Here is a 20,539-nt window from a genome sequence, read left to right on the forward strand (position 1 = left end):
TCTGCCCCGCATTGTGCGGGGAGAGTCAGGTGGACCTCGGGAACCAACGCAACAAACCCCGACGTCATGACGTCTTGGATCGATTGGACATCATCTAAGATGGCCAAGTCCGGTTGACCCAATGACTTCCGGTGTTTTCTTATGGAGGAGCCGGCCGCCAAACAAAATGCTCGGTGTTATGCACACCACCAGGCGGGCCTGACTGTGTGATCGGGTGACCGACTGGCGCCGAACTTCCCGAGGGGGCCCTTTCTTCGAGCTTTGATAAGACAGCTTCTCTACAATAACGTTCCGATTCCGGGAGACTTTAATCTTTCTATAACCATGGCATCCTCAACTCCTCTTGCTCCCGCGACGGAGCAGTCGGACAACGTCATCCAGGAAGCGGAGAGGATTGTGGCCATGCTTGCCCAACTCATGACGGCCGTCCGGTCGCTCAACTCGGCGGCAACGCCTCCAGCACGGCGTGAGCCGGCTTTCCCGCGTTACCTGCTTCCATCCCTCCGGATCCCGCTCCGGCGCCCTCGAATCTCTGAGCCAGCCGACTCCAAAGTGTCTCCGTCGTCGCTGGGATCGTCACCGTCCTCTGAACCTCCGTCACTCTCCACTTCTCCCACGTCTCCGACATCTCCAACCGCTGTTGACCCCCCTCCACGCCAAAACCGGCTGTCCAGTGACCCTTGTCCCCAAACTCTCCGCTGCAGCCGTTGTGCTGCCGACTTTGCCTACCACGCTCAAATCGTGAGCAAGGCGTTCTTCGGCCGGCACGGTCGAGCGTACTTGGTCGCGCCGCTCCCCGCGCCTGGCCATCCCCCGCCGCCGTCGTGGTGGCCAGTTCCCCTCCATGTGCCCAGCACCGCGGCCGATCCTTCACTCGCTTCCGAGCAAGAAACGGAGTCCGAAGAACCGGGCCTGCTCAACGTCCGCATCGGAACCCCCGAGGAGCGCTTGCTCGCAACCGGTCTCCACACCGTAGCCGACGTCTCGTGCCTGTCCTGCGGCCAATACGTTGGGTGGAAGTACATTGCTGCTCGCAACCAAACGCAGAAGTACAAGGTGGGCAAGTTCATTCTCGAAACCGGCCGCGTGGTGAAGTACCAGCCGCTGGAAGACGAGGCGGTCATCCGCGAAACGGGCGGAGCGGAGTCGCGCGATGGAGTGCGCGCAAAGAGGAGGGTGAGCTACGCGCCGTCTAGGAGGCGCTCCTCGGCGATGTTTGAGACTGATGATGTTGAGGAGGACGTCGCCGACTCTGACAACGAGAGGTCTGGGCTTCAGCGCGGTTTGGGAAAGGGTGGAAGCTCTGATGATGCCGAGGTAGTAGTGTTTGACTCGGAGGACGAGTCTGAGTGCGACGACATCTTCGCTGGGATTTGGGATCCTACGGTGGCCGCGCAGCGGCGTCGGAGCAAGGCCGCGAGCGGTCGAGGTCGCATTTGGTAAGGGTTAAGGCACTGGGCTCCAGCGATACGGTTTACACTGGACTGAGCTGCGTACCGTTCTTTGGGTTCGCACAGAGCCATACCCGCCTGCCTGCTCTCTCACATCTCTTCATTGTTTTGGTTCTGCTTTTTTCGTTCTTGACTTTGGGACTACAGATACGGACGCACAGTTGGGCATGGAACACAGAGTAGGTAATTCGGTGGCAAGGGAACTTTGATAGTCTTGATACCCAGGAAGTATGGATTCGACAGGTGCGAGGATGAGTCACGGGGCATATGTAAGCCAGTGAAAGCGCACATTTCTTGGAGACAAGCATCCGTAGAGATTATGAATCTTAGCAAGGATAACTCGTCGTGCAACGATCAGGTATCTTGTTCAGGTAGGACATGCTCTAACACCCTATCTTTGAGTACATGAAATTGGCACCAACTTAATTGATCGGCTCCTCTGCAGCGTAGTGCAGATACGCTCCCAACAACTTGATGCCCTCAATGTAGTTCTGCTTGTCGAGCTTCTCGTTGATGGAATGGGCTCCATCATCACCCTTGCCCATAGGAAGCAAGACTGGGGTCTTGCCAGTCGCCTCCTCAAAGGTCAGTGTGATGGGGATGCTGCCGCCCTCACGCGTGAAGTCTGGCATCACACCCCACACCCGCTCCGTCGCCTTGGCCGCAGCTGAGAAGTTCCAGTGGTTGGGGCTCGCAACCCACCACTTTCCGCAATGCTGCGGGTACACCTTGAGCGTATTCTTGGATCCGAACTTGCTGAACACATCCTGGATGTAGCGAGCAACGGCCTCGTTCGTCTTCTCGATATCCATGTTGGGCACGGTGCGGATCGAGAACTTGCCGATCACCTTGGCGGGGATGACTGTCTTGGCTCCCGGTCCTGAGAAGGCACCCTCAATGCCGTGCAACGAGAGCGACGGGAACCGCCAGCGCGCCATCAGAGTGCTCTTCGTATCGTCATAGATGGTGGTCTTGCTGCCGAGAGCGGAATAGTAGGTGTCCATGGAGAACGCGATGGTGTCATAAAGTCCCTCTTCCTCCGGGGTGACGGGTGCGACCTGCTCGGCAATGCCTGGAATCAGGATCTTGCCATTGGTGTCGACCAGCGACGCCATAATCCGGATGAGGTCGGTCATGGGCTCCTGGGCAGTGCCGCCAAACACACCACTGTGCAAGTCGGCGCCGGGTCCAGAAATCTCGATGTTGTAGTAGTTGACGCCCCGAAGCCCGTAGGTCAGGCAGGGCTTCTCGGTGCCAAGCCAGTAGTTGTCGCTGATGCAAACGGCGTCGGCATCGGCGAAGAAGCCCTTGCCTTCGGCCTTGACAAGCTCTTCGAGACCATCAGACCCGTACTCCTCCATACCCTCAAAGCACATCAGCAGGTTGACAGGGAAGTCAATGCCGGCAGCTTGGTGAGCCTCAATGGCATTGAGCCAGCCCAAAACAGGACCTTTGTCATCGGTGGCACCACGGCCAACCATGCGGCCATCCTCCTTCACCACAAGCTCGAAGGGCTCCGTGTCCCATCCGTCACTCTTCTTGGCAGGCTGCACATCGTAGTGGCCGTAAACAAGGATGGTCCGCTTGTTCTTGTCGTTGCCATAACGGGCCAGCACAACTGGCGGCAGGTCAACACCTGTGCCCTCCTGTGGTCCGAGTGGGCGGAGCTCAACTGATGCGCCGAGCTTGGTCAACTCGTCGGCGAGGAACTGGCCCATACGCACGACATCGGGGCGGCGGGCGGGCTCGGCCGAAATGGAAGGGATGGCGACCGCCTGCGCAAGACGGTCGATGAACTTGTCAGAGAGTTCATCGACCTTCTGGAAAAAACCGTCGAGCTGGGGGGCCATCTTGCGAGCTTGATGTGCGCGAATCGCGTCGGTGAGGTAGAAGCGGGAGCTTGAGGGGAGCTTGATCGGGGGAGGTACTCTGGTGTAAGAACCGTCCCAAAAGCGACGAAAGGCGGGGATGAAGATGGATTGTCGGGACGAGGTAGTTCTATGAACAAACAATGACCGCCTTGACGAGGCGAAGAGTCGGTAGCCCGTCGATAATATCGGGTTGGGGCTCAGTTGGCAAGTGCGGGGCATCGGGAAGGTGCATTGCTGACCAAGGCGACAGAGGAAGATGGTGAGGGGCACATGAACGATGGGACCGACCCTTCACGTTTTACGGCGGACAATCGGTCTTGGCATGGCCGGACAGCTCGTCTCGCCCTGAATGCTGTGTCAGCCAACCGACAGCTCCCAGATCTGGTTGGCTCGTTGATCCAAATCAGGCAGTTGGGCTGAGCCAAGAACCCCACAACGGTTCGGCATATTCCACCTCTTCCATCCTTCGGCCACGGAGACGGTTGGTGACACAGTATGGTCTGATGAAGAAAAGCGGTTTTGTTGTTGTTGAGCTCGTATTTCACTGGTCAAATCGAGATCAATCGTGTAAGGTCCCCTGGTATTCCGGTGGTGTCCCGCCGAGAGTCCTTGAGGCTTGAACCGACATACGGTGTTGTGTTGTTTGTCCCAGACTGGTTTGGCTCCTTGAATTCATCGTGACCTTGCAGGAAACTTGAGTCGACTCGGACGAGAAAATGGCTTCCAACTCAGGGAAAGGAAACAAGATGGTTGATTTCAGGGACAGCAATCCAGCCACGTACCTAACAACGACACGTTCATGGTTCATGAAAACAGAGTCGAGTGTTTCTTGTTCCTGGGAGACACCGAGACTTGGATCCACTTCTTCATGTGACTGCCTGATGGGCAACAACCTCTTGCTGCCACACACCGAGAATTTCAACACCAGAAAATGAGCACATGAAAGCCATGTAAATGAGTACCGCTGCACGAGAATTGATTTGATGTGGCAGAGTAGCCCAGAGTAGGCCACTTCCCAGAAGTGCAGTTATCGGCACTCAGTTCTCAGTGAGGTCGTGTCAAACAGTCTGCAAGAGACCAGTCTCTGTCACCAAACCCAAATGTTGCAATCTCAAGTTACTACCAGATACGAGCAGCCACGTTACGCAATTCTATAAAACATATCAACTTGATCCAGACATTGTGTATCCAGTTATTCATATTGATGAGTTTAAGTTTGTTGTTTGTCCTTCCGTTAGCTCACACCGATCGGCATCTTAAAACGGCACTTCATCTGACGTTCCCTGTCAATGGCACAGTCGGAAGTCGCACTGTCTGCCGAACTGGAAGGTCGGCTACACACGGCATTGGCCTTGGCCTTTCAAGATTTTTTTCATGAAAACCTCCTTTTCTTCTCTTATAAGGGGGTCAATTGGCATTTAACTTGGGATATCTTCTGTTGTGCGGTGCAATTGATGATGCACTCGACGCCTGGAGCAGCTTGCGCACTTCGACCAGTTTCAGGCAGAGCGAACCAACCCCGAGAACCGAGCAGCCGCGCCCGATCAGCCGATCTTCGATAACGGGATACCTTCGACACGCCATGTGCGATGCGTCTCGCCGAACATTGAATGCCGCTCTTCGATCTGCATAATCATGGATAAGGGATTCGGGTAACAGGAGGAGGTTCGATTGGACTGTTGGGACAACGGTGGCAGGGCTGGAGGTTTGAGTGACGGCAAGGGAGGCATCTCTCACGGACGACGACCTTGACAACACCAACGACACCAAGCGACATGACATAAGCATGCGATGATGTCGAGATTCCGATGGAACAACGACCTGAAGACCTTTCCGATCGAGTGAACCACCAAGATGCGACCGAGAGCTGCGAACGAGAGGGACAGGGGAAAGAGAAGGCTTGGATCCAGCAGCCCTTTTAACGCACCTTCGAACTAAAACGACCGAGACTGGAAATCTGGACGAACTTGCCACATCATGGGAACACAGGTGTGTTCACGACAGTTCCTGAGGATGCCCGAGAATGCGTGCAAGGGATTGTAGTCTTGCCATCCGGACAGGTGTCCGACCGCCGACCGAGGATTCGCAACTCCTTAATCGTTAGCGTTTCGAGGTTTTTTTTGTTTGTTTGTTTGTTTGTTTGTTTGTTTGTTTGTTTGTTTGTTTGTTTGTTTGTTTGTTTGTTTGTTTGTTTGTTTGTTTGTTTGTTTGTTTGTTTGTTTGTTTGTTGTTGTTGTTGTTGTCTCCTTTTCTTTTTCTTTTTTTTCTTTTTCTTTTTTTCTTTTTTTTTTCTTTTTGTTGGTCGACGAATACCTAACTGTGGTCAATCCGGTCACCGCAACGTTAGCTTGCCGTCGCTGATCCAGACCGAAATGACGACGCATGCCTCGATGTGCACGGGCCTTAGCTCCAAGAAACAGGACTCGACTCACATGAACTTGCAACGGAATAGCCAAGTGCCACAGGCACCAATAGAGGTTCCAGTGACCGTGAATCCAAAGAGTTGCTGACCGTGGCAGGGCTACCAGTCGTCTTGGTGCAGTCGACCTCGAGTTGGACGGACGTGGACAATGAGATGACTGGGAGATGTGCGGCCTCATTGTAGGGGATGACGGCAGTCTCGGATTCATCTGCTTTGGGCTGCCACTGACCTGTTTTGCGTTGTTTTCCACGCCCTCGTTGGTTGTGTCTTCGTCGTGCCGGGCCCGAAGAAGTGTGCAAGTCGCAAGTCGACTGGAGCCACTCAGGGGTTCAGATGTCCGCATTGTCCTCAGGCGTTGCTCAGGTCTTGGATACCTTGGGCCACTCTTGTTCACACGCCGAAGACCAGAACGACTCGTCCGCAACCCAGCCCGCGCCGCTGTCGATTTCGTCGGGCCACTCATCCTCTGACATTGAGACATGTTGGAAAGGGAGTGAGATGTAGTCGAAAGGTATGTCTACATGCCATGACGATCTGAAGGCGCTCTTCACGCTTCAGCACGGCGGTCAGCGACGTGGCATGATGGTCAAAAGTAACTCAATGACGATCGTCGACGGCTCCTGTTGGACCATGCGATGCCGTGCTATCACAGCGTGGTGGGAGGCTGAAGGACGGGACTCTGAGCGGGGAGGTTGTTGAAGTGTGGACGCGGGGGCATCGAGGACTTGAAGACAGTAAATCAACAGCGTCGACACTTCGATGTCTCTCCCTGGGCTACGCGTGGCGCCACAGAGATACCGTCGAGAGTCAAAAATGGAAGCGGGGAGTTGGGGACTTTCGTCAGATCCTCCAAATCACCTCCGCGCCCCCCTTACGTTCTCGACCCCCAACGACGCTATCACGGTATCAGACCTCGCACGAACGCCATCAAGGCCGACGACAGCCGTGCTGAGCCGCTCTGCAAGGCACCAGCGTTGGTGTCGCCATTGGATAGGACATCCACGCCAGGTACCCGCTCTCTTCCTCGGGCAGCATGGCAGATCACCCACCTCGGTTCTGCAGCTAGTCTCCCACACACCCACCACACCTGATTAGGTACGATCTCGATCATGAGCTACGATCGGTTCATGTATCCAGCCTCCCGCTCACCCGTCGACCCACCCCAACACCCGCTCAACGTCCACCCCCCGCCGAGCCCTGAGCCTGGTTCTGCTTCCCGTTTTCGTGTCCGGGAGGACGCAACGGTGGCACTAGTCCCAAGACAGCAGATGGAGGGATGTCTGTGGCGGTCAGCCTCGAAGTCTCTTGACTCCAGTCATCGCTGGCCACGGCCCTGTTTTGGGATACAGCTCGCAGCCACTGCGTAGGATGATGGTATGCAGAGCAACCGTTGCGTGAGAAGATAACTACGTTCCTGCATGGTCGTCGCTTTATGCTTTGACTCAGGAATATATGGACGTTGTTCTCTATCCGGTCACCGAGGCCAAGGTGAGGTGACTCCAAAGCCTCGGGCCCTGCTTCCTCGCTAGACCGTTTCTTGCAGGTGAGGTAGCTACTCAGGGCAGTTCACAAAGGTGTGTTGGAACGATGCAACGAAACTCAGCGACCTTAGCTTCGTCTGGTACGTTCACATTCTATTAATGGCACATGGTTCCGATGCCGTGTAACTGCCACCCGACTTAGGAGTACCTTGACATGATGTCAAACCTTCGTCTGTCATCTGGGTCAAGTATAGGCGAGGATGATCTTTTGTTGACGTCGAAGCAAGTAGTAGAGGTGTTAGGAAGCAAAATTTGTTTTCAATTTTACAGCAGAAAGGTGTAGCAGAAATCAAATATACTCTAATTACCTAGGTTGAGTATGAGCTGCGTTGATATCTCAGACGCGATATCGATTCTCCTTGTCCTTTGTTTTGTTTCGTTTTCATATTCCAACCAACTATTAATTCTTATTTTCATTCTTACTCTATGTCTGGTGTACCTATTTGTGGATGTATCTTGTTAATTTTTCATTCTTCTTCTTTCAAGAGGGAGTACTGATGGGTTGGTGTCAGTATCATTAGGTTCACAAACACGAAACTTGAGGTTCCCAAAATCAATACCAGGGGGTCTAACTCAACTCTGATGGGATGGCTTGGATTGACGGCACCGCCCCCCACGTACATACACCGTAGATATCTACCAGGCCTGAATTTAGATCCTAGGTTCAGGGGAAAAAATGCCGCCCCCATCTCGAATGAGTCCAGTATCTCACGAGATGCCCTCAGCTCCTGAGAGATTACCATGAGAGGCATTCAACAAAAGACGTCAGATCCCGGCAAGATGATTTGTGTTACACGAGCCCGGATCGTGGTTCTACATCGGGCAGCTGGGAAGATCATTACTGAGCGTGGGATCTCAAACCCATAGTTGTGATGCGCGCCATGCTCGCGAGGGACATGTGCTACGTAACGAAGGAGTCACCACCACCAAGCGGAGCGCTAGCTGAGCAAATGTAATCCACCAGAAGAGATAGCCATCAGGGCCGGTTCCCTCCCGACCAACAGTCCCCGGCCGAACAGTCGACGTTGAATGCATGGCTGGGAATGTCATCCAGCAACTCCAAGGAGCCCGAAGACGAGGTGCCCGAAAGGTCTGAATGTAACTCGACCGTTTCTCAATAGGGAAGGCCGCCAGATAAGACGGCAAATGACCCATGTTGAATGATACGGTGACAGGGCGGAGGACGGTTCTTCGGAATCGCAGACCGCCGCGGGGAAACACAAAACAAACACCGTCATGCCGGTCAAATGCCGTGATGGCAATCAATCTCGTGAGCATGAGCCAGCAGCTCACCCGAAGAAATTACCATCCTCACGACATGTTCTTGGTGTTTGCAATGCCAGATAGCAGTAAAACCTGGTTTGGGACGGCGCCCAGCCCACCCTCCGATGCAGCAACCGTTGCGCGCCGTTACCGAAGGAGGGTTGGCTGCTTGGACGCCTTTCCCTCCCGGGCGAAGTGCATCTGCCCGCTATCGGGCGGTAGTTAGCGAGGGTCGGTACTCCAGGCGAACAAGACCCCGCCATCTTCTGGGGAAACCTCAGGGAGTTCACACGTGCTTCAAAGCTTGAAGCCTACCATCCATTACCACCTGCCAACCTTGACCATGACAACCCGACTTGACGGAGCGAATGTCGGAAGTGCCCTCACGAAGAACACAGCCTGAAGTCTCCGATCGGCACGCTTACCGAGTCCCTTTGTTAATCCTCGCAGGCTGCCCCTGTCCTCTCCACACTCCCTCCGTCGCAGAGAAAGCTTGGGCCTCAGCGCAGATGCCGACGATGGTGGGCCCAATTTTGTATCGCGTCACAGCAGGCTGGGCAGCCTTGTCCCTGGCGACGTTGCATCAAGATATGGTGTGCATGACCGAGCGTGATGCCCAGCGCCGGCCTTGATAATCTTGGCTTTCTGGTTCGACGCCATGGCTTTGGAGCAGATGAGCGAAAGGTGCTCGTAGCGGCATGGTGAACAGGGCCAGAGATACGTTGCGGTTGGGGGGCTTGAACAGAAGGGATGGGATTCCTTCTTACGGACCGATGGGCATACGTACCTGTTCTCAGGATGTTGTCAAGAGGCGTGCATTGTGCCCGGGGCGGAATTAAAGTAGCACAGGAGGAAGACATCCGTTTCGTGACTTCTTGCTGAACCAGGGTGTCTATGCGGTGATTTGCTCACATCAACCCTCTCGTCCAATTCTCTCGACCGACCGGGCTGGTGGAACGCAGTGATTGGGCCTTTCACTCTTGATATTCACATGTTCCCAAACAACGGAAGCGTCTTGATCCCCCGCGTTACCAACCCCTTGTTGTTGGATGACCCTCAGCTCAACGGCCGGACAACACATGTCACCAGCCCCAGACCTTAGTCTCGCAGAGACAGATCGATAGGTGTGCATCGATGGACGTCAACATTCGGCGTGGGCTCCATCACCCCACCCAGTTCTTATCCCGTTACGTTAGGTCGTCCCAGCGCCCCGGGGTTTGCGTCCGTTTGCGAATGCTTGGCAGATTCGACGTGCCGGGCCTGCTAGTCCTCGAAAGTCAGGTCGTCAGAGAGGCTCTCCAGTGGCCGGAGGGCGAAATCCCAATAGAGGCGGGAACACCCGCTTGTCGCGCGGGGACCCAACCAAGACCGGTTCAGACGCCGAACCAGGAAGGTGTCTTGTGTCTTCCCTCCCGTCATGACCAGGAAACATTGGCGCCAACTCTCTCTCACTCGCCCTACGGTTATCGATGCTATCGTTGGCGCGTGGGCATGGCCTTCAGGGGGAAGCGTTTCGTCCTGCTGTGTGTCCACGATGCGGTCGCAACCTAGGTGGAAACAGACGCCCCCAACATTGATGGCGGACGTCGAATTCGGCAGGTCTGAATGGATCGACTCGGAGAATTGAGACGATCCTCATCGTTTGAGACGCCGAAATGCTGCTCACCTCCAAGGAGGATTGATTGATGATGTTGAGGATAAATAGGAACCAAGTTCCCGGCTGTGAGACGTGCTTCTTGTGCTCACCAGCCCGCCCCAGGTCAAGCATCCTAAGCCCAGCTTCCCGAGTCCAGTCTTCCGGTCAAATCCTCCGCCTCCAACCTTCAAAATGAAGTTCTCTACTGCCCTCTTCGCCCTCATCGCCCCGGCGATGGCCGCTCCGGCGCCCTCTGGCCCCATCGACAAGCGCGCTCCCCTTATCCAGGCGCGCGCTGGCGAGGTCGTCCCCGGCAAGTACATCGTCAAGCTGAAGGAGGGTGCCAGCAGCGAGGCTCTCGATGCTGCCCTGAGCCGCATCACCCGCAAGGGCAAGAAGGCCGACCTTGTCTACCGCAACAAGGGCTTCAAGGGCTTCGCCGGCAAGCTCGACATGGACCTTCTCGAGGAGCTCCGCTACCTCCCTGAGGTATGTGGCACAAAATCCGGGGAAATAGACCCCTGTTTCCGTGGCTGACACGTGGTACAGGTCGAGTACGTTGAGGAGGAGGCCATCTTCACCATCAACAGATATGTCTCTCAGAGCAACGCTCCTTGGGGCCTGGCTCGTCTCTCGTCCAAGACCAAGGGCGCCACCACCTACACCTACGATGACAGCGCCGGTGCCGGCACATGCTCTTACATCATCGACACCGGTATTTACACCGCCCACTCCGACTTCGAGGGCCGCGCCATCTGGGCCGCCAACTACGCCGACAGCTCCAACAGCGATGGCAACGGCCACGGCACACACGTAGCGGGTACTGTAGGATCTAAGACATACGGTGTGGCCAAGAAAACCACACTGTATGCCGTCAAGGTCCTGAACGCTCAGGGTTCGGGTAGCAGTATGTATCCAACCCTTACCCCGAACTTATTGGAACAGGTCTGACACGTGAAAGCTTCTGGTGTCGTCGCTGGCATCAACTTCGTTGCCTCAGACTTCCCTAAGCGGAACTGCCCGAACGGCACGGTTGCGAACATGTCGCTCGGTGGTAGCTATTCGGCCTCCATCAACAACGCTGCTAAGGCTCTCGTCAACGCTGGTGTCTTCCTTGCCGTGGCCGCCGGCAACGACAACAAGAACGCCGCCAACTACTCCCCTGCCTCGGAAGCCAGTGCTTGCACCGTCGGTGCCACTGATAGCAGCGACAAGAAGTCGTCTTTCTCCAACTACGGTGCCGCTGTTGACGTCTGGGCTCCGGGCACCAGCATTCTAAGCACCTGGATTGGTGGCACCACTCGCACTGTAAGCCGATATCACACAAGTTCTCACGACCCCTGATGCTGACAATGAACAGAACACTATCTCTGGCACTTCGATGGCTTCTCCCCACATTGCCGGTCTCGGTGCCTACCTCCTCGCCCTCCAGGGCAAGAAGACCCCCGCTCAGCTCTGCTCCTACATTGCCAGCACTGCCCACAACGGTGTCCTGAGCGGCATCCCCAGCGGCACCGTCAACAAGCTGGCTTTCAACGGCAACCCCTCTGCTTAAGCAGTCCGGGACAGCAGGATAGGATGACAAAGACATTGGATAATGGGATGCGACTTGGGAAGGGTGGAACGGAGTATGCTTCCTCTCGCCAAGGGGCAATGGTGGGAGGATGGCTTTCCTTTGGGACTTTTGGTGAGAACTGAAAGTCAAGGGGTGGACTGTACTTAGGGATCGGCTTTCCAGAGACGGTTGGGTTGGCCAGCCACCGCCTCTTTTTTGGCTTTCTACATTGCATTGTGATAATATGACTTCATCAGCGCTGAGAACTGTTCTGGTATGCCTGTGCTGCAACAACATGGTGGGGTGAACGTTGTAATACACTGGGGGGCGGGAAATCCCCTTGCATGAATATACGGATTAAGAAGTGAAAAACTAGATCAAATTACTTAGGTACCTCAAAACCCCACCCATTTCCAACGTTCCGACCCTGAGTACCACGGCTGATGTTTTCCCCCACTAATCATCACTCACGCGAAACAATGCCAATGACATTGCATCCGCCAATACCCTCTCATTCGGCTTCTTGACGCTCAGAAGCCGCGTCAGCCCTCCATCTCCGAGCCCACAATGGTTATGCGAACCGCAGGTGTTGCTACCATTGCTTCCCTGAGGCGTGTCACTATCCACCGCACCGGTAGATGTGGACAAACTTGGAACGGAGCTTAAGCCTGAGCATGAATCAGCGCTGTACACAGAGCTGGCAGAGTCCTGGGCAGAAGCTCCGGTAGCCGCGGAGGTTTGCAACCAAGCCGACAGCCGCTCGTCACCACTTCTGCTGATCCAGTCCTCGGACAGCCGATCTCCTGTGGTGGGATACGGCAGATAGGCCTGGTGTTGGACCTGATATTGTTGCGGGTATTGAGCCTGCTGGTATTGGGTCTGATATGGTTGCAGGTACTGGGGTTGAGGTTGATATTGAGAGAAATCCCCACTGTGAAGCGTGGCGAACGATGGGGGCAGGCCAGGTGCCGGCGCAGAAACCATCTGGACGGGAGCCGGTGCAGGCACGGCCAGGGCGCGCGAGTTGCTGAAGCGGCGGACGTTCTGAATGGAGGCGGGACTGGCAGGCCTGCCGGTGCTTGGTGTTCCGTGAAGTTGGAAAGCATCGGGAGCAGGCAGAGCTGGCGGAGTTCTTGGCGGGGACAGCGTGGCCGACCGCCCGTGATGGGATGTTGCGTTGCTGCGACGCAGGGAGCCCGGAGTCGATGGAGGAGAAGGCGACAGCGCGGGTGACGGCGAGGGAGGGCGGGACTCCCTTCCGTTCTGGGGCCCACAGAAGGGCTGATGACTGCCGCCTTGCGATGGATAAATGGCGACGACAGGAGGGGCGAGGTTGGAACCACCACTCTGATGAACTGATGGCGGCATGAGGAACGGTGAGTTTGCATGCGGAGGCGTCGCTGGCAACGGAGTTTGTTGACCACGGCCGGGCAAAGGTGATTTTGACCGAAGGCGAGGCGCCTCGAAGCGTGCGTTGGATGTCGAGTTTCGGGGCGCGCGTTCACGGCCTCTTGATGAAGCGTCTTTGGAGTTGCTTCCCGTGCTGGGCTTCTCAGATGACAGCATTGCCCACAACTGCTGCAGCCAACGGCGCTTCTCCTCGTGGGGGCACATTGACCGCGCAGGCAGGACCTCAGCTCCGGCCATCTCGCGGGTTGGCCACGGAAAGCTCACAGCCATTTCGCGCAGTGTCAAGCTGTTGAGCTGACGAAGAATGATCCGAACCTGTCCTTCAACATTTGCTTCGTGAGGGAAGTACCAGTCGTCACGTCGTTCGAGACGATCCGCAAGCTGCGTCATGGCGCCAACGAGCCTGTGAACATCTTAGTACCTGAATCACCAACCTGGCGAAAGGGACATGTTAACTTACCACTCGACCGCGACCTCCTCGGGAACTGCCGGCGCCTGTTCGAGCAACCAGGACAACAACTCAGGGGTGCCAGACTGGTTAAGAATAGGGATACTGCGCTTGTCGTGCTCGCGACCCTGAAGCTTGATGATGAAGTCATTGTATTGCTGCATGGCGGTCAGAGGAAGCCCCGCGAACCGCCCGCCGTGGAGTGCATGGCAAATCTCGTCGCCCAAAGCAATTCCGGCCTTGATGCCACTATTGAGGCCGCGGCCAGGCCAGAAATGGACGGTCATGGCAGCATCGCCGGCCAGAGCCACAAGAGCATGCGGGCGAGAAATACCACGGGAATCCTCGGGCGGCAGAATCTGAACTCCCTCGCGCACGGCTTGAACGACGATAGGAATGCGGACCACGTTGATGACTTCATCCTCCTTGAACCCAAAGAGCTTCAGTCCATCTTCGATGGATCGCCACAGCGGAGATCCTCTGTCCTCAGACGGAGCAAACACACGGCCAGGTTCGAACCCAGATGGGAGGCTGCCGTCTGCTCTTCTCAAGCATCCAGGACTTCCGAAGTGGATCGGCTGGCCGTCAACACCCACCATCTTATGCCACTCCTCCTCAGTCAACTGCATGTTTAAGTAACCGCGGCCGTCGTAATCGCTGGCATTGAGCAAGTACCGCGTTTGACCGAGCGTTAGAAACATGTTCAGGGGTTGACTCCATGGAAGCCCGGCTTTCGGCCCACGATCAAAGGCAAGACCCAGCGCGTAGCTTCGCCCATGTTCGTTCTCGTAACCCCTGAAGTAGCTCTGCCTGACCCACGACCCTGCACCATCAGTGCCCAGGAGGATGTGGAAATCGCCGCACTTTCCTGCGGCTAGCTCGTCACGTGTGACTCCTTCGGCATGCAGATAGATGAGGCCATGAAACTCATCCGTCTGACAACGGCTCAACAGGCGATCCTCGACCTTGCGGATCTGAATGTTGGCGGATCCGGGCCATACACGCTCAGGGCGCCCTTCGAAGAGTGCCTCGAAAGTTCGCGGGCTGAGCAGAGACGTAACCGTGTCCTGCAGCGTCACAACCTGGTCACGACGCCGAGCGTATGGTGGGTAATCGATCATGCCTGTCTCTGTTACGATCCAGCGGCGTTCCCACACATGAATCTCGACACGTCCACGGCCTTTCTCGGCCAGCGAGATGGCGGAGGCCAGTCCTGTTGGGCCGCCGCCAATGATGCATACGCGAAGCCGTCCAGCGGGATAATGGTACCGCACCCACTCGATCCCAGGTGGCACAATGTCCGAGTTGCGGTGCAATGTTGGGTCGAAAAAGAAGTCGAGAACTGAACGCGTTCGTTTGCAGGCAGCATTTCCCGGCACATTGGCCTTGATGAGCATGAAACGCACCGCCTGGATAAGTGGATCGGGGACGAATGAAGCATGACGAGAGTTGTAGATGCGTGTTTGGATGAGCCATGCGATGATCGGGACTGTGCGGTTCGTTTCGTTGTTGATAATGGCTCGGAGAGTTGCAGCAGCAGCCTTGCCGTCGAGCACTCTGTCGCCGGCAGCATAACAATGGGATCCCGCTTCAACGGCTGGTATTGCCATGCGCGAAAGGAAGTTTCGTGCCCGTTCAATCTCGGGTCTGGCTAATTCTGGTCCTCCCCATGCGTCTTCGTAGGCACGCGGGAACCAGATGATATCTTCCGCCATATCGATGGGGTTTGGCCTTGGCTGGGGCATGCTCTGTGCCATAGATGGCTGAGGAGGAGGAGGGACTGGTGCTGGGTTCTTCGCCGAGCTCGACCGGCGGAATCGGAAAGGCCCTGATGATCGCCTCTTGTGGGATGCAAAGAACGGGATCCCTCGAGACTCGGGAGGCGAAGGGGGTGAAGAATGAGGAGGGAGAGACCCGTCCGGTGATGCTTCAAAGACCATGGGTGACTGTTTGGCAGGCATTTTAGGTGTTCGGACAATCTGAAGAACAGAAAATGATCCCTAGTCCAAGCGGGCGCTTGGAATGATCTGTCAGTCAGGAAGAACAGGTTGAAAGGAGTGATTCAAAGGGGGGAATTGAAAAGAAAACCGGGACTTCCGAAGGAAGAGCTTCCAGAAATTGTAAGAATTATATATCCACCTACCTCTTCCACATCTGTGTCAACCCCCAAATCGACCCATTAATCTTCTCGAGACACATGTTCAGCCTTCAACGGTCTGTGCCTGCATGCGTTGGGCTGTGATGCCACGACCCATCCAAGGCCATGGGCTGTCTGCCATGCTTTGGTCTTGAGCCCAACTCCGAGTGGTCATTTACACGGCATGTGACTTGATTGGGCACTTCGCATCGGTGTGAAAGCATCTGGACCATGAAAGTCGCTTGGGCTAGAGCTTCATACTGCAGCCACAATGCGCCGCGCTTCGATGCGTTCATGTTTGGTCTCGACAGATCCGGAGATAGGTGGGATTGAAAGACAAAGATGGACAGTGGTTATGAACTGGACAATTCAGCCTGTGCAGGCGAGTTGTGTAGGTTGTGGCTGCAGCCAGACCGCTAGCTCAGTGGGGGAACCTAGTGATAGGTCTCGGAATGCTCCGTTTATCAGCCCAACCATCTGGGCCGATGCTGATTCGTCATGTCTAAGATGACAACAGAGCAGTACCAGGGCCGTGGATCTCGCCTGCATGCACGATTGAGTGTGGAGTACAGCCATAACACGTACCTAGGCCAGCATTGTTTGGAGGCTCAAGTCATGGTCATATGGTGCCTCACCGACATGCCTTCGAACCATCACGTTTCCCGGGCCACAGGTGATGTTTAATGTGCATGCGCGATGGCGCACTATGACAACGAGACTAATGACTCATTGGATGCTATAATAATACGAAGCCTCGTCCGAAAGTTGGCGCGAAGCACATCCAAGCTGTGAGTCCCGCGAGAAGCAGCACGTGAACTTGCAGGTTCGCGGTCAACAGCAGCCTCCTTCCAGCAGGGTGGCACAGCCCCTGAGCCTCCAAAACCTCAGCTTGTGCAGCATGACTTGGTCTAGTGGGCTGCCGCTGTCAAGATTTGGAACATCACCACTCCTTACCTCAGGAATTGCAGCGGGAGATCAAAACGAAGTCTTAACCGATCAAACACAAATAATAAATTGAGGTAAAGTAGCTACAATGCCAATCAAGCCTGTCAACATCGCCCCTTTCATCCACCCACGGTCTTTCCCTTCACCAACGCCAAATCCAATCGCCAACTCCTTAGCAGGCCTGAGTCTTGATATCGTAGACGGTCTTGCAGCCAATCTTGTTGCAGGAGTCGGCCTGGTTGCAAGGGAAGGCAGTCGTGAAAGTGGGCAGGGCGGCGGGGCAGCCGCAGGACTTGGTAACAGCAACGGTGGTGGTGCACTGAGGAATGAAGCAGGTAGCGCAGGCGGTTTGGGTGCTAGTCAGAGTCGGGCAGCTGACGCTCTTGGTGCTGCAAGGAGCAGTGGTCGTGACCGTGTTCGTCCGGGTCGAGGTCGAGGTGACAGTGTTCGTCCTGGTCGAGGTGACGGTGTTGGTGCGCACGCTGGTGCTGATGACGGTCGAAGTCTTGGTCTCAGTGGTACGGCTGAGGTAGGTCTCCGTCAGGGTAACCGTCGCAGTCACCGTCTTGGTGTCAGTGACGGTCACGGTCTGAGTGGGCAGGCCCGGGCGACCAGTCTGGAGAGTGGTCGGCGTGAGAGTGATTTGGCCGAGGGCAGCGCTGGCATATGTTAGCAAGTCGATCAAAGACGCATGTTATGGCACGAAAGGGACGCCTACGTGGCCAGGCCGAGAATGGCGACAAGCTGCGAGTACATCATCTTGACGGTAGGTTGGTGGACTGCTGGGATTGGCGATGTGCAGGCTCGATGAATGACTGAACTTGGCTTTCACGGACTGGATTCGCTTGAGGTTGATGCCCTGCGGATATTTCTCTTCTCTGCACGCAATCTCGGGGCGAGTCGAGGTCATTTATCTTGTACAATCCCCAGACCCTTTGCCATCTCATGTTCTAGGATATGCGTTGACAGGAAGGTGAAGAGAATGCTCGAGTAGCATTGCGTATATTGATGTTGTATATCGCGGAGCATGTTGTTCAGCGCTACCACTGCCTTGAGTGGAAAAGCTTGGTGCCGACACCCTATGCGAGTGGACTGGCGACTTGGGTTTATTCTCGTTCCTAGAATCTGGAAAGTCTGGTATACGGCTCAATGACCGGGGCTAAGCGAAGCGAAGAGCTATATTTGAACCTAGACACTCATCTGTTAGCCGGGTCGGGCCAAGGACGTTACGTCCGGAACTAAAACGTTGCAGTGTCCCCTGAAAGGGCGTGCCATCCACCGCGGGGTTAATATATATAGGCGAATTGCATCCGCACATTGAACCTGGAATTTAGCCACCATGATGCTATAAATATCAGCAGACATGTGGTCGCTGCGCGAACCGATAGGCTCAATACCTCCTCAACGTCGTCCATCAGACGTTACAACAGAAGAAAGACTAAAAGCGGTACCCGACGGCACCGTTACTCGGGTACCGAGAGAATGTTGAGTCGGTTCGAAGGCAAACGCCGGCGGCGACCACCGGATGAAAGCTGCGTGGCGATGGGATGTCATGTCATTCTTCATGCACATACACGCTGGGTGTGGTGATGGATGATATTGACAAGGTTTTTGGCGTGGACACTGCGATTCACCGCTGGTTTTAATACTCGGGTTTTCCCAGAGTCCAGAAACCAGGCCTTACTTCGTGAGGCTAAATGCGAGCATCCTACTGTCGCCACGCACTAGCATAACATATCCCAGGATAGAACCAGACGCAAGTTACTGGTGGTTTGTGGCGGGTTCAAATAGGTTCTTGGTTCAAGGTACCTAAGTACTCAACCCACGAGGATATACAAGCCTCCTCACCCCATCAACGTCCCGGTTTGCTGGGAAGCTTGACAAAACCAGAGTTCAGCTTGACTTCCTCGCATACCTACTTCGAGGATGCAGGTAGCCAAGACACTTCCTCTAGCTGTGTAGGGGAGGTGTTCCTAACTCCCAAACGGTCATTGACGGCACCTTCTCTTTTTAGCCTCCCTATCAGGTGTCCTCGCACACCTGCCGATGACGGCTCTGCGATGCGCCACATGCACTGGCCAAAGATTCCAAGTTTCACCCCGTCCACACCGCAGGACCTGGTGGCGTGTAGCTCATCAGTTTCAACTGGTCCCTTGGGACTCTGCCATCCAAGGAGCTTTGCTCCGGGGGAACGAGAAAACCTAGTTTTTACAAATCTCTGTCAGGAAACAAGCATTCGTCGGTGCGAGTTGAACATGTCTCATAACACAAACTCACCTGGATCCTCGTCGGTGTAATCCCCGGGAATTCGAATGAACTCGGTCGGTGTCCCACCTCCTGGTCCAATGATGTTGACAAATGCACAATTGACGTAGAACTGAAGATATCCTGTCGAGGCCGTTGGCATGAAGTTCTCGATTCGGAGCAAATACTTTCCAGGGGGTGTCGTCGATGGAATGGTGAAGTTGAACTGCGACTTGATGTTAGCAATTTGGTCCTGGAGACGGGCAAAAAAGGATCATGGAGGATGAACATACATCTGAAACTCCCGGCCAAAGGGACCACGTCAGGTCGTCCACCGGGCCAGCGTAGGCAATCTTGAACCAGTCTCCGTCGCCTTTGTAGCTGTACAGGTCGTCGTTCGGGGCACGTGACAAGTATGCCTGGGCCGGACCCGGGTGCCAGAACGTCGGGATGTAGCCCTTCTCCAGATCTCGATTTCCCAAGCCGTCAGCCGAGACTCGGAATCCTACCTCGGAGCCGGCTAGCACATCCGCGATTTGCGTCTTGGGTGCCGAGTCAAATGCTAGCCGGCCACAAGTGATGTTGGGGTTCCCGGATCCGATGATGGGATCAACCTTATAACCTTGGTATCCAGGGGGAAGAGAGTCTGGGTTTGAAATAGGAATCACCGGCGCAACATCGCTGTATCACGTCAGCAACTCGTACAATGGGGCTGGGATATGGGGAAGCATACAGGACGTATTTCCACTCTGGTGTCTCTGTGCCATTGACCAGGAGGATCCCATGGATATCTAGGTGAGTTGGGTTATGAGTCAGTACCAGCTTGATAAAAGTCGAGAGGTTGTTGGGAGACGCAACTGTGACTGAGCACAGAAGGAGCAATCAGCCCCAGAATCACTGCCCAGGTCGGCCCCATTGTATTGCTCTTCACATGACACAGGCTAAAACCAGCGTTCAGAAATTTCCAGGCCGCGGATGACCAACATCTTGGGGAGAGCTTTCAGATCGCAGACGAGTCGACGGTTAGTTCTTATAGTTTGACAGACGATGACTTAAAAAATATGGTTACGCGTGGACGCTGTACGACAGTTGGACAGTTAGAATAAGCCGAGAAATAACAGCCGCCATGTACCTTAGTGCGGGAAGGAACCAAGCCAGAGTGTCGTCAATCTGCAAATGTCCCACCAGAGTGCCAAAATGTGACCACGAGATGGAGTGCCGGCCACCGAGCAAGCCAGTAGGAAGCCTGAGAACATTGTGTAACACAACTCCCTCACGGGCTTACATTGTCCGACCCGCAGGATAAACGCAGGACCGATCCTTCGGGCATTTAAGTGCCGAGGTGTGGAAGCTTTGACAGTCACCTGGGCGTCTCAGTTCAGGAAGGTCTTCCTAAACGGGATGGACATTTAATGTATTAATTCCCAGGAGACTCAAAATCCGCTCTGGATCCTGATATACACGCCGTTTCTACCAAGCATCTACGGAATGAAAGCTTCCATGCCTCAGGTAACTGTCATACGTTTACCATTAACATGTGGTAGTTGCTAGCTCACCATTGTCGTGGCCGTATCCGAACACGTCATAGTTTCTAAATCAACTTCCTGGATTGTGGC

General features: G+C 55.0%; 8 protein-coding genes across 8 annotated transcripts; 3 read left to right on the forward strand and 5 right to left on the reverse strand.

Moving 5' to 3' along the window:
• Positions 1-324: 324 nt before the first annotated feature.
• VTJ04DRAFT_8364 (uncharacterized protein) lies at positions 325-1,443 on the forward strand (the record flags this gene model as incomplete). Its single annotated transcript, XM_069366793.1, has 1 exon — positions 325-1,443. One exon carries the CDS (start codon positions 325-327, stop codon positions 1,441-1,443), a length of 1,119 nt encoding a protein of 372 aa, XP_069217692.1.
• A 430-nt stretch (positions 1,444-1,873) lies between these two features.
• On the reverse strand, positions 1,874-3,301 carry VTJ04DRAFT_8365 (uncharacterized protein; the record flags this gene model as incomplete). Its single annotated transcript, XM_069366794.1, has 1 exon — positions 1,874-3,301. The coding sequence occupies one exon, from the start codon at positions 3,299-3,301 to the stop codon at positions 1,874-1,876; it is 1,428 nt and encodes a 475-aa protein (XP_069217693.1).
• Positions 3,302-10,376: 7,075 nt separating this feature from the next.
• On the forward strand, positions 10,377-11,739 carry VTJ04DRAFT_8366 (uncharacterized protein; the record flags this gene model as incomplete). The annotated part of the gene is made up of 4 exons (XM_069366795.1): positions 10,377-10,673; positions 10,734-11,091; positions 11,146-11,492; positions 11,545-11,739. 4 exons carry the CDS (start codon positions 10,377-10,379, stop codon positions 11,737-11,739), a joined length of 1,197 nt encoding a protein of 398 aa, XP_069217694.1.
• Positions 11,740-12,195: 456 nt separating this feature from the next.
• On the reverse strand, positions 12,196-15,342 carry VTJ04DRAFT_8367 (uncharacterized protein; the record flags this gene model as incomplete). The annotated part of the gene is made up of 2 exons (XM_069366796.1): positions 12,196-13,552; positions 13,610-15,342. The coding sequence occupies 2 exons, from the start codon at positions 15,340-15,342 to the stop codon at positions 12,196-12,198; spliced, it is 3,090 nt and encodes a 1,029-aa protein (XP_069217695.1).
• Positions 15,343-16,767: 1,425 nt separating this feature from the next.
• Positions 16,768-17,352, forward strand: VTJ04DRAFT_8368 (uncharacterized protein; the record flags this gene model as incomplete). The annotated part of the gene is made up of 1 exon (XM_069366797.1): positions 16,768-17,352. One exon carries the CDS (start codon positions 16,768-16,770, stop codon positions 17,350-17,352), a length of 585 nt encoding a protein of 194 aa, XP_069217696.1.
• A 21-nt stretch (positions 17,353-17,373) lies between these two features.
• Positions 17,374-17,589, reverse strand: VTJ04DRAFT_8369 (uncharacterized protein; the record flags this gene model as incomplete). Its single annotated transcript, XM_069366798.1, has 1 exon — positions 17,374-17,589. The coding sequence occupies one exon, from the start codon at positions 17,587-17,589 to the stop codon at positions 17,374-17,376; it is 216 nt and encodes a 71-aa protein (XP_069217697.1).
• Positions 17,590-18,488: 899 nt separating this feature from the next.
• VTJ04DRAFT_8370 (uncharacterized protein) lies at positions 18,489-18,750 on the reverse strand (the record flags this gene model as incomplete). Its single annotated transcript, XM_069366800.1, has 2 exons — positions 18,489-18,555; positions 18,599-18,750. The coding sequence occupies 2 exons, from the start codon at positions 18,748-18,750 to the stop codon at positions 18,489-18,491; spliced, it is 219 nt and encodes a 72-aa protein (XP_069217698.1).
• A 23-nt stretch (positions 18,751-18,773) lies between these two features.
• On the reverse strand, positions 18,774-19,839 carry VTJ04DRAFT_8371 (uncharacterized protein; the record flags this gene model as incomplete). Its single annotated transcript, XM_069366801.1, has 5 exons — positions 18,774-18,880; positions 18,957-19,149; positions 19,217-19,604; positions 19,657-19,714; positions 19,782-19,839. 5 exons carry the CDS (start codon positions 19,837-19,839, stop codon positions 18,774-18,776), a joined length of 804 nt encoding a protein of 267 aa, XP_069217699.1.
• Positions 19,840-20,539: the final 700 nt, after the last annotated feature.

Source organism: Mycothermus thermophilus (assembly GCF_041956435.1).
Source record: "Mycothermus thermophilus strain CBS 625.91 unplaced genomic scaffold VTJ04scaffold_5, whole genome shotgun sequence".
In the NCBI taxonomy this organism is placed as follows: domain Eukaryota; kingdom Fungi; phylum Ascomycota; class Sordariomycetes; order Sordariales; family Chaetomiaceae; genus Mycothermus; species Mycothermus thermophilus.